Source organism: Lates calcarifer, linkage group LG2, assembly GCF_001640805.2.
Source record: "Lates calcarifer isolate ASB-BC8 linkage group LG2, TLL_Latcal_v3, whole genome shotgun sequence".
Taxonomy (NCBI): domain Eukaryota; kingdom Metazoa; phylum Chordata; class Actinopteri; family Centropomidae; genus Lates; species Lates calcarifer.
In genome coordinates this window covers 19,900,579-19,918,448 of record NC_066834.1, presented here as the reverse complement: position 1 = coordinate 19,918,448, position 17,870 = coordinate 19,900,579, and the positions used below count along the sequence as shown (strand labels likewise).

Genomic DNA, 17,870 nt, shown 5'->3' with positions numbered 1-17,870 from the left:
TGAGCCACGCAGCCAAAAGCATGCTCTAATGTTTCCTAGCAACAAGTATTCCTTGACGGTTTAAAGTTAGTTAATCAGTCAAGACTCATTCGGCAAAAATAGTTTTACAAATCATTACTTTGTATCAGTGCCTGAACGGCTCCACACAGTTCAAAAAGTGAGTGGAAGAAATACAGCGGCTTCTTTGTTTAACACAGAGATGATTCACAACCATGGAATTAGCTCCGTGTTGAAAATGTCTGTGTATGTTTGTGTGAGCGCCGTTACCTTGGACTGACTCCTGATGATGTTGGGAGGGTCAAAGTCCGCAGGAACGTGTGGAAAAAGAGATAAATGACAGTTAGTGCACGTGTCAGAGAGGATGCAGTGTGTTGGCCATTCAGAGTCAACACACTCTGAATGTTGGCTCATGTTGTTCCAGACTGAGAATGGAAGTTATTTATGTAGCTATCTGTCTATCACTGTTTTTGTCCTCATATCAAGTAGAAACTAAGTGAACAGAGACAGACATGGAGATGAAGACAGAGCCACTGGCCTCAAGCTTTCCTTGTTTTCACTTTAGTCCACATTTAACTGAATATCAACCTTGTGTGTGTGTGTGTGTTGCTTGTTTACATCTTGTTTGTCACATGTCAAAACCAATTTCTCAGGGGATCTGGTGAGGGTGTGTGTCTGTGGATGTCAGGCTGAGCATTCATCTTTGATGGCTTGGGGAGACAAAAAAAAAAATCTTGGGTGAATTGTTGTGGGAATGTTGGTGTGTGGGCATGGGTGTGTGGGGAGAGTGTGTGTGTGGGGGGGGGGAGCTGGGTGGTAGAGGGGGTTGGTATTGGAGTCGGCAGAGGGTTGAGTTAGTGTGTGGTGGAATCAGATGGTGCAGTAGAGGGGTTACTGGGTCGAGGTCACGCACAGAAATTAGCAGGCATGTGAGAAAAATGCCTTTGAATGTTAAAAATGAATACTTGACATTTAAAAGAGGGAATCGCCCTCAATATCCGCATGATCTTCTACAGAGAAACCCTGGAAACAACATGCGCATGCAATCACACACACACTACACACATGAACCCACACACCAACATGTCTGTGTTATGAGCATTTAGCCAACAGCCATGTCCTTTAAAACTGATCTCCTCAGCACACAGGCGGTCACTCCATCTGGCCATCTCTGCATACATGGAAATGTCAGGGACCTGAATAAACTCATCTAATTCTCATAATCTTGTAATACAATTTTAAAAAGCTACTGAAATGATCAATGATAAACTACAAAAACATACATCACCTCTATATATATTAATGGCTGTGCATAAACCCACAATGTACAGTATATTTCTCTGTGTGTAAGAATATGTCACAATGCTCAAATATACTGTTTTCTAGCAGTTTCATTTTTCAACACTGCAGGTGTCTGGGCAGCTATCTTTTAACATATTAAGATATAAGATGGACTGGCACAAAGCCTGATATTAGATATCATGCAGATCAGACGTAAAACATCTCAATTACTGTATGGTGTATTTAAAGGGCATAGGTTTGGCCCCTGCATTAACATTTATTACCATTAATTCATTTCTACCTGGCACCCGCTCATTCAGTAGTCATAAACTTATTCTATTACCAACCTCAGCATCAGCCTACCTTTAAACACAGCTTTTATTTTAATCTACTGGACATACATGATACCTATACGAGGACAATAAATAGAGTAACATCAACACAACAACGCTGACACATTTGAACTGTGTGTGGAAATCTAAAAGGGAAACTGACACTATGCTCCTGAGTGGAAAATCCACACCATCCACATAACAACCGCTGATCAGTTGTCTCTACTTTGACATGTCAGCGTTTTAAGTTAACAACATGATTTCTATTAGAAGCATTACAACATGTACTATGTCTAATTGTCCAATACTTTTAAATCTAGGCTTTTAAAAAAGTAATCTGCCACTGTGAAATCATTGAAATGTTCTTCAAGCATGTGGTCAGTGGGAAAAAACAGTGACACTGACTGGAGATCATTTTGTTATTTCCAAGCCACTGTGTCTACTAAGCTCACAGTTTACTTCTGCTAATGTCTTGTAAATTGCCAGTAATAAGAGAATGAAACTCACTGACACACTTTCTTGTTATTGTGAACTGACAACTGTCATTAGTGCATTAACATCAGCCATTTGGTAGCACTTTAATCAAACAGCTTACTGTGGTATGACACTGTTGGGACTGGCAGTCCCAGAGGGAGCAGGGATTGTTCTTCTCACAAAACCTGTAGTGCCCTAATGAATTTCTATGAATTATAAAATCACTCCATCAGGCTTCTCTATCCAAAGGCTAAAAAGTTATGCCCTTCTCTGCTCCCTTCCTTCTCTTCTTCTTCCCTACTGGAAACCCCTTGTCATCTTCCTCCTCCATCTGTGCATTGCTGGCTCTGCCCACGGGGTGAGGGCAGCTGTCAGTCATAGAGAGAGCTGCATAAAGTAAGATGATGGAGCCAGAGGTAAGAGACTGCTAGTGGTTTATGCACACACGCATATGCACATACACACACACACACACACACACACACACAATAACTTCTATTCTAAACCCTCCACCCTCCAGTTCTCAGTAATCTAAATGTCTAAAACACTCTCACACCTGTTTCCTTTTACCCATACGCATTCTTTATAAACTGCCAAAGCTGCAGCTCTTGTGCAAAGCAGCCAGCACCCAGTCCAATCTGTAACACTTCATATTTCACTGACGTTCCACTGCTGACGTGCTGCACACAGCAGAGCGAATATATGCAGAGTAATCCCTATCTGCAGCCTAATTGATTCCAGTAGCTCCTCAAACAAGGATACAATTAGGACCTCGTCTATACAGCACTGACATTCCTCCATAGCAATGCTCTGGAGTCCACAAGACCCAGGGGTATTCTAAATGTGTTAGAGAGGGCTTTTACCACTGGAAAAATGTGTTAAAGGCATGTTGGTCTCTAAATATACAAAGAAAAGATCATTGCATTGTCTTGAGTAAAATCTTGTCAAACTGGAGTCACTGATTTCTAAATATTTTTGTTTCTCTGAATGCTCCTCCCAGGGCCTTTAGAGCATCCTACATGCCTACTATCTCCCCACAGTCATATCTCCAAACAGTTTAGGGGTGAAATCAGCATGGCAGGTTTTGACGTACGTAGTGATGACAGCTGTCATGGTTGCTTCAAAGACTGCAGGGGAGAAGGGTCATCCATGTCTTGTGCTCAAAACGCCCATTAACGAAGCTAGGGGCCCCCCTGACCAATGAGGAGGGAGAGCGAGGTGGTCAGGAGAGCCGTGAACCCGCCTCCCTCGGTCCTCGCACACTTCTATTCGTCCCTCCTCCCTTTGGCCTGCTCCTCCGCTCTGATCACCATCATTTAAAAAATAACTTAATGCATGGCTGCTCCCCCCCCCCCCCCCTCGCTTTCTCTACTGTTCTTGCATTCTTTTTTTCCTCTCTGGGATTGTACCACTCACGGTTGTGTAGGGAGGAATGAGGATTGGAGGATAGAAAGGAGGCTGAAGGTAGCCAGGGGGTTAGGGAGGAGAGAGGCTGGGCCTGAGACTGGAATGTTAAGCTGAAACATACTGATGGCACAGGACAAGAGGACATGTAACAGGCTCATGCTTGAATTCAGCACATACTGACTAACACGGTATAGGAAAATAGATCTTTACATGCAGTGACAATGACAGATATGGGGTAGATGGCCTATGCATATCCTCGTACAGATACAAACATCATTTTAGCTGGACAGGAAGGGGAAAAAAGTCCACTGATATGCCACATACATACCATGTAAAGGAGGTCAAGTTACACTACCCAGTCTGAGGCTGGTTTTATTCATACTGCAGAAATTTGAGATGGCAGGCACTTGCATGTACAGAAGTTGTCAAAAGGTTTGGTACCTTTACACCTCACTGAAACAATGTTCTGTTTTCTGGTCAAGTGTTGAAGTTAAAAGCTCTTAAGGCATGCATACCTGAGCATAAATCAAACCAGCTACAAGATAAGCAGTGCTCCACTTCAAAACTGAAAGGCTAGCATAATTATATAAACAATTATATAAACACTTGATAGTAAAACCTCAAAATTACCAAGCTTGAAATAATCCTTCTTGAAAAGTAAAACATACATTTATGAATTATTCCTTCACTAATGGATTTTGACCATGCCAAGCTGATGGCAAATGGAGCAGGCAAGAGCCATTTAAATCAGTGCATGCGTCTTAAACATCGAGCTGTTGATCAAACTGAAACCTCAATATTTACAGTTCTGTTTCCATGTGATTAACATTAACTGGACCTCTGGATAGTCATGCTCTCTCATGCTCGCTTTGAAGCTCCTCACAGACATTTAACAGAAATCGTGACCCAGAAAACATAAATAGTTTGCATGGTTAATGTTTATCCTCTTTCCGTTGCCAACAGTGAACCAGTTCATATGTAATATATAATATGTTTCTAGCTATGCTGAGAGAACTGAGCCAAAGTAATGTTGGGCATTTCTGACTGTGGCTATGAAGTGTACAGTGAACACTCTTCAACCTGAGGACGGTTGGTTAACTCACTTCCTGATAAAGTGTTTTTTAAGATGGGCACTAAATTAGTCTACAATGAGCTAAAATTTATACTTAGCCTGGTCCTGATATTCAGGCCAGAGTCATAAAGTGCACAGTTTCCTGCACCTTGCCAAACTTGAGCTTAGTGCTAATTTCATACACTCATACCATCTCACAGTGTCTGACTATGATGGACCACTATCCATGGTTAGAAATGCACATTACATGGGTAGCGGTGACTATGGTAACCTATTCACTATATTTGTGAGATGGAGCAGTGCCCTGTGTCTGTTCTCCTCCTTCCCTTTGGAGCTCTTAAGCAGCTACAGAATGGTGAATTTATTGTTTCCTCGTCACTCTTCTCAGTCTTTGACTGTTCAGCCTTAATGCTTACCCTAATGCTCTTCACATTTACTCTGGTTTATGGCCAGGGACTATATTGATGTGTTTACATTTTAACTCAGCATCTCCTCACTACAGACAGCACAGTTTATGACCATGATGATGTATTTATGGGATAGTCCCATATCCAATCGGCTGCTGAAGAGCAACTGTTTTAATGCGACAGCCATTTTGCTTGTGCAACCTTTCTTCATTAACAAATATACTACAGATCCTTCACTTACAAAAACAGATCTTAGCAAAGCACAATTACACCACACATAAACCCTCTCACACATGCTGATACTGCACACAGAAAAAGAATATTCAACATCATTCCAAGACTCAGGGCCACACAGCCTCTTTTGTGTGTTGTCTTGGAAACCAAGCCGCTTGTGTTTGCCCCACTGACATCTGACAGGAGACAGATCGTTGTCGGAGTGTGTCAACATCCAGCTTCACCAGTCCAATGCAAACACCCTCAGGTCATCATGCAAAATGTAGTGTCTGACCACATGGCTGCAGGGAGGTTAGTTGTCTGCTTATCAGACAGACTGGTACACAGTGCCCTAGCCCTGCACTTCAAACTCTGGAGGTTAGGACATCTCTAGAGGTTACAAAGTGAACCAGGCAGGGCAGGTGAAAAAGCAGACAGAGCACCAAATAAAATGTTTTTAAGATGTAAGATTTCCAGTACCAGGCGGCAAAGAAAACTCTGTCTGTCAGAGCATGGAGAGCCAGTATATCTTAGCATTAATGATCCTCTATAACCAGTGCTTAAAGAAATCATAATACTCAGACTTCATAAAACAAGAATTACATCACCAATGCAGTGAGTCACTGAGGGTGGCAGCATGAGGAACTTAAATCTGGCCTGCCCAGTGTGCACTGCTGGCGGAAAATCTGAATCAGACCCACAAGCAGAACACACAACTGACAACTGAGGAACGAAAAAAATAAAAAAAGGAAATGACCTTAATATGAGGTCCTTTCAAAATAGTTATGGTGGAGAATCCAACTACAAAAATAGTTTGTGGATACTTAGATCAGGTAAAGCACAGAGTATCACTTCAATTAAAAACATGCCGTCATCTTTTTTTTTTTTTTGGCTTGTAGAGGGAACTTTGTGTTTTAATGGATCCTATATCGATGGACAAGCGTCACTGTGTGTGAGGCTCAATGTTTAACCAGATTTTAAATGGCCTTGTCTGTGATAGGTGGCATTTTCTCTCCCATGCCTGAGTGGACAAGTCGGTCATTTCTAAGTACAAGAAGAGAATGTGAAGTTCAACAGGCAAGAGAACCACAACAGGTCTAAAGCATGTACACTCAATATACAGGACAACAGGATATTTTAGTTATACTTTTAAAGCATGACCATGATACACTAGGCAACACTGGCGTATCCATTAGGCTATGTTTGTAAAGTTAGTCTTCAACAGGTGATTAATCGTCATTTTCCTTCTGTAGACAATTCCTCAGGTTTCCTTGTAAGAATGCAAAAAGAGGCATGTGCACAGCTTCAATTTGAAAAAAACATCGACTATATATTGAAACTGAAAAAACAGGTTGGTGTCAATGCATTAGCTGTAGGGCAATGAGCCAGAGTCATAATCTAGCAATAACTCAGTTTGTCTAAAAGCACTTACTAACCAGGAATAAGCTGGAAGTGCCACTTCCCAGCTGCTGTGAACCATTTAGTGAATAGATATCAGATCAACACCAATGGCTATTATCATTTACTTGGCTATTATCATCATACTTGGATGGAGAGCTGTTTTTGACAGCATATGAGAAGGAGAAAATTTATTTCTTTTCTTCTGCCACCTCTATACATGTCCGAGAATATTTGCTCCATCTATTCAGTAGGGTCACGTGACGTCTGACCCCAGACATCCATCGTAGAGCTCATCTGACTAGACTGTTCGGCACTGTCAAAAACTCAGCTGCAGTGAAGCACTGTCGTGGTTTAATGCTGACAAGATAATTGCTGTTGTTTCTTTGTTTAAATTAAAAGATGTTCAGATTTTTCTGGCAAAGGCAGAATTGCAGCATGGAATGGAGGTTAGTAGGTCAGATAGTACATGACGCAGCTCTCTGTTATTGGTAATCTAGGAAATTAAGATAATTTAAAGATGTAGAGGAGTCCAATGAAAACAATTGTAAGTTCATTTAAACAGAGGAGAGTACTGGGAAAAGGCATTTAATGGACTGAGTACCTGTCTGGGACTTAAATCTAAATCTAACAACAGACTTCTCTCCTATTCTTATTATTCCTGTGAAGTGTTATTGAATATGAACAACTTGTTTTCATTTAGTGTCGAGGCTGTACTCTCTTTTTTTTTTTTACATTATCTTCTGTAGATATGTCTTCCCAGTTTTAAACAAAGGGCATTCTGGTTATTCAGTTAGCTTAAGCAAACAACTTGCACCTGCAACATCATAATTTTCCTGCATACTTCCTCTATGAGCCCACTTAAATCTTTCTCAACTATTAACAACCAAGTGAAATGCTGAGTAAAAGATAATCCTCCCCTGTACGCTATGTAAATGTAAACAAAATGAAAATAGCATCTGCACGTTGAGGGCAGCAGTCAGTCAGCCCATCCTCCTGCTGCTGCTTCCTCGCTCTTTTGTCACGGAGACACAGGGAGAGAAACTACAGCTCTGCTCTTGTTCACTGCTCCATAAAAGTCACCAGGAGAAGTTTATGGTCGACAGATGCTCAAGTAAATGAGGGTTTTTCCCCCTCTTCTATCGTCTCCTCACTCAAGGAAGGGGCTTCACGGTCACCAACAGCGACCCAGAGTTAACCTCCCCCCGTGTTGCCACGGAAACGGAAGAGCTGAGAAAAAGGGAGGAAGCCAGGCGGTGGGGAGTTACGACCAGACTGAGTGAGGGAATAGAAGAGCAGAGTGGAGTGGAGTCTGTCTTTTTCATGTATAATTGTCTCTGTCTGTCTGTGTCTCACTGCTGCTGTCTTTCTTCCAGGCACAGGCACCTCTGACACAAACACACACACACACACACAGAAACACATGCTGCTGCTGTTGTCTGCTCCTGAACCTCAGCCTGAAGCCAACATTATTCACCACTTCTGATCTGGCAGTGTGCGGTCAGCTCCACTAGTCACAAGGAGATCTTTCTTCCGACACAGCTGGCTTCCTCCAAGATGGTGGGTCAGCAGCTGAACATGGCCTACTGGCTGAGTTTAACCAAAACAATGAGAGCTTTTTCATTACAGATGAGATGATTAACTTCACAGTCTGTCATCCTTAGGTTATATTTGTAGAAGTTTGCTGGTTGTTCTAACTACTGAAACATTCCCTCATTCACAGATCACACAGATCTGACAACACACACACACTGAATACATGCTCACGCGCATTCCTGTTCTGCCATTTGCAACCACGGTTAACACGTTCTAATGACTCCTTTAGTGCAACCAGCGAGAGACTCAAGACTACATGCACAATTCAGTGTTACCCACAAACAGAGTAAAAGCCAAGAAAGGGAAAGTGACAAGTGATTAGAGTTGAAATACACCTGTCTCTGGGAGGCCCGACAGCTGGTTAGTCAGCTTCCTGCCAAAAATTACATAGGAACATTCCACACAAATCACTTTTGAGAAGTAGTCAGGGAAAAGAAACAAGAAAATTTCTGAGGCACTTATCGCTCAGTGTATAGCTTTGAAAGAAAGAGGAAAACAGGACGCCACAGCTGTCTGTGTGAGGGCAGAAAGTGGCCTGTGGCAGCTCATAAGAAGCCACAGAGTCCCATGGCTGAGAGTAGTTACAGCAGTTTAAATAGTAGTGGTTCTTGTTTACAGTGCACCCATGGATGTACAGAAAACTGACTCTATTACTTTGGTACTGAAGAAAGCTTAAAAACATGATGATTCTAAGCCAACTTCTGTGATTAGGCGTGTCATTTTTCTGTGAATGAGGGATTTATGGATGTGTATTCACAATGGTACATCATCATGTTCAGATATGACTGATTAATGACTCCAGGAGGGAGTATGATTGTTGACACAAATTTAGGAAATTCAGCGAGAAGGGTTTTAATGAATCTTTGCTGCCTCCGTGAGCTGTGAGTGTTGACAGACTTAAATATCTAACTTCCCATTGCGTGCCTGTCACCTGTCACTTTCACTTTATGCAGTGTCCTTGCCTAACAAACTGGCAAATGGAGGCAAATCGATCTAAACTTGGCCAGTGTAAAAAAGTAAGTAAATGTGAATACACTGTGACTGATTAGATGTACATGAAGAGAATAAAACATTGTTGTGGATACAAAATGTAGTCAAGCTACAAACATACCTCGAGTCTGTTTTGCCAAGGTTAGCGCCCGCAGGATGGAGGATAGTCTGGTTCTTCACCATCTCCACAACACATTTAGTGTTCAGTTCCTTTTCTGTGGATCAGACAATACATACTTTTACAATCATAGCACTAAACCTCACAAACCAAACACATTTATTGTTAGTATTCTTGATTATACACAATGTTATGTTGGTTATTTTTATGTCATCTTCAGCTCTATTTTGCAAAACAGGGCAGAATGTGTCATGTAACCACAGATATAGTGTCATCACTGCTACTACACTACACTACATCTTTTCCCTACATCCTTCCCATGGTGGGAATAAAAGTGCCAAAATTTACTAAGCCACTCTGACCCCTTTACAAGCCAACTCAAAATGTTTAGTGTCCTGTAGAACGAGTTAATTTATTGGAACAGAAACTTTTACAACCATCGGTCTGATGGTTATTTGGCCTGCACTGCATTAGGGACAGAGGACCAGTTAAATAGCACAATAGCACAATCATTTCCGGTGGAACATCAAGGTCAAACAATTGTGTGAGCAGACTGGGAAACACTGACTCTAAAAATGACCTTTTACCTTGAGAGTGAGCTTTAGGCCAACCAGGCAATCAGTCTCTATCACACACACAAACACACACAACCTCCTATACTGACCCTGGCTAGTTTGTGTCATGATGCAACACTACTACGTCCAGGTATTTATGTTGATAGTGTGTACAGTCACCATGTAATGTTACTCATTGATGAGGGATACAGCTTGCCTCCTACTATTCCACAGGAAATGCCACTTTTCCTATAAATGCAGGGTATGCATTACCATAAAAATGCAAAAAAGACACATGCAGAGTAACTATCACTATCACCAACTTTTAACAACTTTAAAAAAAGATATCTCACGGTGTTCCTATGTATTAAGTGTTGCAGGTTATGTTTGTTTTCGTGGCAGAATCAGCTTTTTAACCTAATAAAAAAGTAACCAGCAGAAGCATTGGAAAATATCAACATGGACCGCACAGGAAATTCATGAGGCTGGTGAGTCTCTCCATTCATCAGTCTTGCCAGTGAGACCTAATGATGGTTGTCGACACACAGGCTAGGCGCTGCCAGCACATCCTGGGTATCCAGTGTCTTGCAGAGCTGGTCACACATTTACAAAAAGCATTCAACAATTGGTTACATGCGGAGACTAATTTACCAGCTGCAGACTACCAGTATTTTACTGGTAGCTGCTTCGGTAACAACCACTGAAATGCTCCATGTTTATTTAATGGCCAATTGCTGGAATTTATTGCACTGCACCATTATACTTCATTACTGTATTAAAGAGCCTATATAAAAATGTGTTGTTAAGGGCCACAAAATATTGAACAAACATAATTACGATCATACAGTTTGCTTTTAATGAAAATGGTCTCTACCTAGGTGTGAACATTAGGCTCATCAATAACACAGAAAAAGGTCTCGTCACCAACATCATTTTCTTCATCATTAGGAAGCTTGTTTGTAAAAGCAGGAAACACAACTCAGTGACAAACTCTTGCCATTTAACCTAGCGGATAAGATAAGGATGGAACTCAGGAATCTTTGCCCCCTGTGTTGCCCCTGGTAGGGATATCCTCTTCCATTATGACCCCTTTTTAAAGGGAGGTCAGAGGTCAGTGCTAGAACAACACTCCTTTAGCTGCAAATCAGTGTTTGCTCAAGGACACTACAGCAGTGATGAAACCTACTGATAATAAATACTGGCCCTCAAGAGCCTCTGTAAGGCTTGGTTCAGGGTTCCCATGTAAATAAGCATCTATTCTGCTAATTTTCCTTCAAAAGGAATCACTGTTACTTCGGCACAGGTTTGCTGAGTATCTTAACACCATGTTTACCACCGTTTGGCCCAGTATTAACATGTAGACAGCTAGACTTTGAACAGATAATCATTCCCCAGATTTCTGTCAATTCATCATTTTCCCCATTATGCAGCGGGCATGCAAGAGCATGTGTGAAGACAGGAAAAACATTCTGTGGTTTCAATTCCTTTCTTCTACAAGAACTGACTAAAGCGGTATTACTCTGTATCGTTTTGTGATATTTGGGGATGTGCAAATACAGCGTAATGGACTAGTTATAGTAAGTCAGGTCAGCAGTTGAACATGTGCCCTTTTTTCTTGATGAAGAAACAGTACAGGATACCACCAAGGCTTGACTGCAGTGTAGAGAAGACAGGGCTGTTTCAAAATAAACCTTTCCTAATTTCACCAGACAACTTATTGATTTGATGATTAAGTATGCATGCATGCTGTTGCAAGACGTACCTGGCCATACCTGCCCTTTGTGTTTCTGCCAAGAGTGCTGTGTGTGTGGTCAGCAGGGTGTGTGCTTTTACGCAGCTAATTATTAGCAAAGTCTTCCTAACAACTACACATGCAAATGGCCATTTATCTGTACATAACGGCTTCACAAGTTTGTTACCTCTCTGAATGGCTAGAACAGACTAGTGCAACTTACCAGCCACAGTCAAAATCAACAACATCTACAACTATTTGCCTGACTGTGACTGATCATTCCCTGGGATTACAAAAGCAATTCGCAACCTGAGCAGTTCTACATCTGACGAGAGGCTAACTGTGCCTGTTCAAATCAGGAACACTGGGGATTTTGAGGCTAGAGTGTCTGTTTAGAGAGCCTCCACACTGCTGCGGTTCCTGGCAGGAACACAGGGGTAGAGCCATGGAAACTTGGTGTCAAAGGTCACAGGACCTGAATCACCCTCCAATTCTTCAGCTGTCAGGGAGACTACAAAGCATAAAAAGCAGGGTGAACCAGTGGAGACTGAGTGACAAAAAGACAGTGAGGGAGAAAGAAAAAGATAAAGTTAAACAGGGGGGACTGACACAGACATGAGAGGCTGAGTGAGGAAAGTTTCTGTTTTGTTCTGCACTCTCCTCTGCTGCTGCCTACATTACCCACGTGCCCACAGTGCTGCAGCTGTACTTCCTCCTCAGCAGAAGGGAAAGTGTGATGCGGTGTGGTTGAGGGGATAAATGTGCCCATTGTTATCTGCCTCTCCTTGCTCCGTAAGTAGCTCCCACTTTCCACTGGCCTTCTCTCCGGTCCTTCCCTGGGCTACCGGTGCTGAGGTTTTGGCACAACAGATCTGACATCAGCCAGGAAGCCGATTGGCCATGGTGCTGCCGTTGCTACGCCTGAGGTTGCTCTGTTCTTCGAAGGCCACAGCCATGGGAACATGGAGCATTACGCAACGTTAGCAAATATTCATTCAGACTCACTCCCTTCCTGCCTTTGTCCAACGAGGCAGCTACACCACCTCTCCTCCTCAACCTGGGATACATAGGGACAGTGGCCTCCAGGTTAAAGAAGCCCGCTCATTATTTCAGTGTCACAGGCCTGAATCACTGCGGGAGGAAAGTGAGTGAGCACTCCTCAGTCTTGCCTCAACTACGGCTACCGTGTCCTGAAGCAACTGTCTGACAGCAGCACACAGAAAGACACCAGTGTCTGGACTGAGCAGCTCAAAGGTGTGAACATGTACAGGCCTGAATGCCAAATAATGTGGAGCTGGAAAAGAGCATGGAGAGCAGTAATGGCTAATAAGATTTGATTTTTGAGTGTCACCTCTTCAGAACTGACATGTGATGGAAAAATGCTTTGATTCTCAGAGCTGATGTGGCTTTTGGGTGGTTATCTGAAACCACAGAAGCCCTACATCAACACTGGCAGATGTGGACAGAAGCCCTGTTGGGTCAGGGAAACCAGTAAAAAAAGGAAATCAGAAAGACACGACTGGAAACGTGGCACTGCTGGTTCCAAACCCATTCCCACTGCCTTCCGCAAGCCATCAATTTGCCTGCTTGTTCCCTTTTACCAAAATCATAATTGCATTTTTTTTTTTTTTTTTTGCTGAGCAATGGAAGACACATGCAGGCATTTGATTACAATGTTGACAGAGGAAGTCTTGCATGTTTGAAATCTTGCAACAGTGAAGCCAGGCCTACACTACAGGTGCTAATGACACAGACTACTTTTCTTAAAAACTTGACTGTTGCCAGGAGAAGAAAATAACAAGAATGACTGTTTGGTACCTACAGGAACAGGCTGTTAACTAAGCACACACTCCTGTGAGCAAACGCAATGGAGCGCCTGATTATCTTTATGATTCAACAAAAATGACAACATGATATGTAAGATGTATGTTTGTTTTAACCAATCATTTCACTCAGCAGCAACAGTTGGCTTTGAACTAGTGGTTTGGAAACCAAACAGTTTACACACAGGATTCAAGGCTGCCATTAGGGTCAAATCTCATGTGTGTAGAAAGGGTTTTAATAACACTGTAATTTGACTTATTTAGATTTTTTTTAAAGACAGATTTTTGTTTTACACTGTTCAACACTGGAATTAGATGAAACCAAAAAAGGAGATGATGGTTTCAGAAAAATAATTCTGGCTGACAGTTTGCCATCACCTGAACCTGTCAAGAGCAGAAAAGAAACTGTTTGAACAGAAAGAGATTTGGCCGATACAAATGCATTTACAGTCAAATTCCTACCTTTATAAATCCAAATGTACCTGATCTGAGATGGAATTCCGACAGAGCTTATCTGCAGTCTTTACTTCTCTGTGTCACCATATACATAACAACAAAGCTGACAATCAAAAATACCCAGTCTCAACTGACTCATAGTTGTTGTTCACACATACACATGGGTTTTTTGTGTGTCCAAAACAAACGTCTAACCTTGCAAAGAGCCATCACTGAAAAATGTCAACCCTGACTGCAGAGTTTCTCTACATTAACAGGTCATGGTAAATCCTTGCCTATGGGAACAGTGTGGCGATCCACTGCCTTGGTCTTGTGACTGACTTCTCCAGCTCAGAGGGGGGAAAGAGAGTGAGAGAGAGAGAGAGAGTGGGACACACGTGATTTATTCTGCCGGTTGTTGGTCAACCACTCTGCCTCAGCAGCTTTCCTCCTCCTCCTCCTTCTCCTTTCATGGGACATATGTTCTCCCATGGCAAAAACACAACTTGGCGATCAACCAGGAAATGTCATCCGTGCCTTCCTGTGTGCGGCACTGAAAATTTGCAATATAATTGACTGGAGCAGTTGAGCGTGCATACATATTTGTCTAACACTGCTGCCTTTGTTACCCTGGCCTTTCTAAAATTAGAGATGAGGATGTATGTGGACATGTAGCTCCCCAGGGAAGATAGTGAAGATACTTGCATGCTGGCCTAATGTTAGTGAGGCAGTGAGGACAGTGGTAAGGAAAGACAAAATCACTGTGTGACTTCATTTCTAACAAGTGAGTTGCCTTCACTGTTGCAGCAAGTGACAGATGAAGTCAAGACGCTATTGGCATCTGTATCAGCCAGCAAAAGAGACAAAGAGTCTGAGACTCATACACAGCAACTCGACTTTAAATCTCGCTGAATTGCAGGCAGCCATGAGGGAAGCCCTATAGCAGCACTGTACAACCATGTGCCAGCCAGACTACAGCCTTTTTTAATCTGCAGCAGCTCATTTCACTAATGGGTGGTGATTTCTGACTGGCATCCCATTCCCAGGAAATTAAACAGGCAGTACTTAAGGCAAGCTGGTCTTCTGTGTATAATGTTACTGTGAGATGCAGCTTGTTTGTAGTTAACCAAAGGCAGACTATGTATCATAATAAATCTGAGACAGTGTATCACCAATAATGTGTATATCTATCATATTAACCAGAGTTTTAGGATTATGTGGACAGATGCAGTCTATGTGCACAGGATTGAATTTAGGGTCAGTGCTATCAATAACAATCCAAATCTGGGCAGACAGGAGCACTCTCACCTCTCCTGTTCATGGGCCGTACACGGACAGCCACCTTGACGTTGGAGTCGTCCAGGCTGGGCTCCCCCATGCTGACTCCTTACCCAGGGAGGGGAGGTTTCGCTGATCCAAAATAAATCAGCTCTCGAGCTAAACAGTCATCCAAAAACCCTGGTAATGTTGCGCTAGCCGGACTGTCGGCCAGCTAGCTTCGCTCAGCTTTCCTCCATAGACAAGGCATGTCCACGAAAAAACAAAAAGCCTGTACAAAATCCCGCAGGAAGCCAGCCGCCGTCACTTATCTTCTTCTTCTTGTGCTCATTTTCCTGGCTAATTTACATCTGTGGAGGCTGGAAGGGAGAGGAGAAATGTAAATTGTGGGAGATATTCCAGCAGCTGGTGGATGTGACTGAGCAAACATATGCTATCTGCAAGGCAAAAAAAGGCTAGCCAGCTAATTTGCCAAGCAAACTGAAGGGGAGTAGCGGCAGGAAAGAAGCAAGTTTGGGCTATTTCCTACTATTTGACTACATAACACCCCCGAACACCACCAAACCTTCGAGCTACATACCTTGGTGGATTCATCCCAGAGGTGACAACATTAACCTATACGTACAACGGAGAGAGATCTCCAGAGAACCGCCTGGCGATGATGTACAGCTTCCCAACGGAATCCACTATGTCCTCCCTCTGTGTCGAGGTACAAGCAACTAGCAGCGTCCGCCCTTCCGCCTGTAATTCCCCTTCAAATTAAAAGCATGGCGGTTAAACTCTCGACTGTCAAACTCAGAAGTCGAACTAGAAGATACAAGAAACAGTTGATTTCCAAGTTAAATAACGACTTAGCTGGATAATTACTGAAATCAGACAAAGCTTTATAGCTAGCTTAAAACATTGCTACATTTAGTTTTGTCGCTTTTATTGTTCCATGCCGCTTATTGTCGACTAAAAAAGCAGGGGACTGCTGTCAAACGCAAATAGTAAACGTTCACTTCTGGCTTCACATATTTCACAGTTACATTTGCTTTTAAAACTAATGTCCGCTGAGAGTGAAGGTCAGAAACCCTGAAAGTGAAATTAGCTAAAACCCAGTTACGTCACCTAACTCCTGCTCCCATCGCAATCTGTGGACCAAATACAAAGTACAGATTCGTTTTCTGTACACATTAAGTATTACGTTAAATTTTGTGTAAATTATCTGTTGAATATGTTTATATCACTCTTCTCTTAATTTTATGGTTTAAAGTTTAACCTTCACCTTGTGGTCATGCGGTTTAAGTACTGCAACTAGTTTCTACAGGGGGACCTGATTTCACCAGCCCAGCCGAGAACCGTTACCGAAAAGTTAGCAAATTAAAGTACCGGTCAGGCTCGGTCAGTCAGAAGTCCGTTTATATTATTACACGCTACCCGGGGTACGTTGAACAAAAAATAACCAACACTACCCTTCTTCTAGAAGATAAATCATAAGGAAAAAATGTGCTTGTTACCAGATGTGTTCAAGACCCCCGACAGTCACGCGACACTTCCGGTGTCCATTGTCAAACTAAACACAATGAACTTAATATTTCCTAGTATACATTTCAAAATAAACTGTGATTGGTCAATCCAATTCAGTCACACCACATCACTTTACTTTCCAGTCTAATTACATCTGTCCGTTCCGTTTAGTTCCACTGTATCCCACCCAATTCAGTGCACAGAAAACTACCTTTAACACTGTAGGAGAAGAAAAACAAAAATACTTATCAATACACTGCACTGAAATAAAGGTATTCATTATATAAATGTCATCATATATATATATATATATATATATATATATATATATATATATATATTGCTATTTATTGGTTTTTAGCTGAAAAGATCCTTTATTCTATTAAAGTTTGATGAGACCTTTTCTGCCATGACTGTAATGATAGAAATACGAAAAAAGCAGTATTATCTTTTTTGAAAACTCTTATTTTGAAAAACATATACCGGAAGTAGAGAAACATCCTTTCAATGAAACAAAGGATTGTTGTCAATTTCGATTTCGCCTGTGCTGTGGGCGTTAGACTGGAAGGTTTCTGACACCTGCTGAACACTGGTGGAAGTGCAGGCAAATAGTAAACTAGTACTATAGTGATGCAGCAGTGTAGTCCTGTAGTCCTATAGTTTGAGGCATTATCTTGAGGGAGTGATCCCATTTTTGGGAGAAACTGAGAGAAACTGAAAGAACAAGTGTCCAAACATTTAAATATTGGGCTGGGGGACAAAGGTTGAAACATGAAAATGTCACATAGACCCCACATGCTCAGGCTGAGCTGCTCCTACTATGAATGTGAGGAAGTGTCTGGATGTGAAGCCAGGTGGAGCTGGTTAGAAGTTGAAAACGTGGAGAAGGATGATGAGGGAATCCATGAGCTACAGTGAGGCGCTGGACTGTCCAATACGCTTGTGGATTTAAGCCACCTGAGAAGCACTGAACCATAGCCAAAAAAAAGTAATTTACAATAAAGATTGTGGACCAATTTATTAGTGTGATTACGTTCACACACACACACACACACACACACACACACACACACACACAGGTACACATGCATGCTATCACAGGTTAAATGCCTGAGTGTATTAAAATTAATTTTTTCAACCCTCTTATTCCTAGTTGATGCTGAGAGTCTTATCTCTGCATAAGCTTGAAAGCTGCATACCATGTAACAGCTAAGACAAATTTTAATCAGTCTCTGCAGGCTGCAGAGAGGAACT

General features: G+C 42.1%; 1 protein-coding gene across 7 annotated transcripts in view; it reads right to left on the bottom strand.

Moving 5' to 3' along the window:
* kif13ba (kinesin family member 13Ba) overlaps nucleotides 1-16,658 on the bottom strand; it is a 42,918-nt gene extending 26,260 nt beyond the window's left edge. For 4 of the 7 annotated variants that reach the window (XM_018697400.2, XM_018697404.2, XM_018697405.2 and 1 more), the window contains exons 1-5: nucleotides 16,607-16,657; nucleotides 15,688-15,859; nucleotides 15,138-15,466; nucleotides 9,289-9,382; nucleotides 268-280 (exon numbers count right to left, since the gene is read on the bottom strand). In XM_018697400.2, coding sequence (XP_018552916.1) covers nucleotides 268-280; nucleotides 9,289-9,382; nucleotides 15,138-15,207 — 177 coding nt within the window. In that variant the 5' untranslated portion in view covers nucleotides 15,208-15,466; nucleotides 15,688-15,859; nucleotides 16,607-16,657. Of the gene's footprint in view, nucleotides 1-267; nucleotides 281-9,288; nucleotides 9,383-15,137; nucleotides 15,467-15,687; nucleotides 15,915-16,606 lie in introns of all 7 variants that reach the window. The other 3 variants (XM_018697402.2, XM_018697401.2, XM_018697403.2) reach the window with 3 other exon arrangements.
* Nucleotides 16,659-17,870: the final 1,212 nt, after the last annotated feature.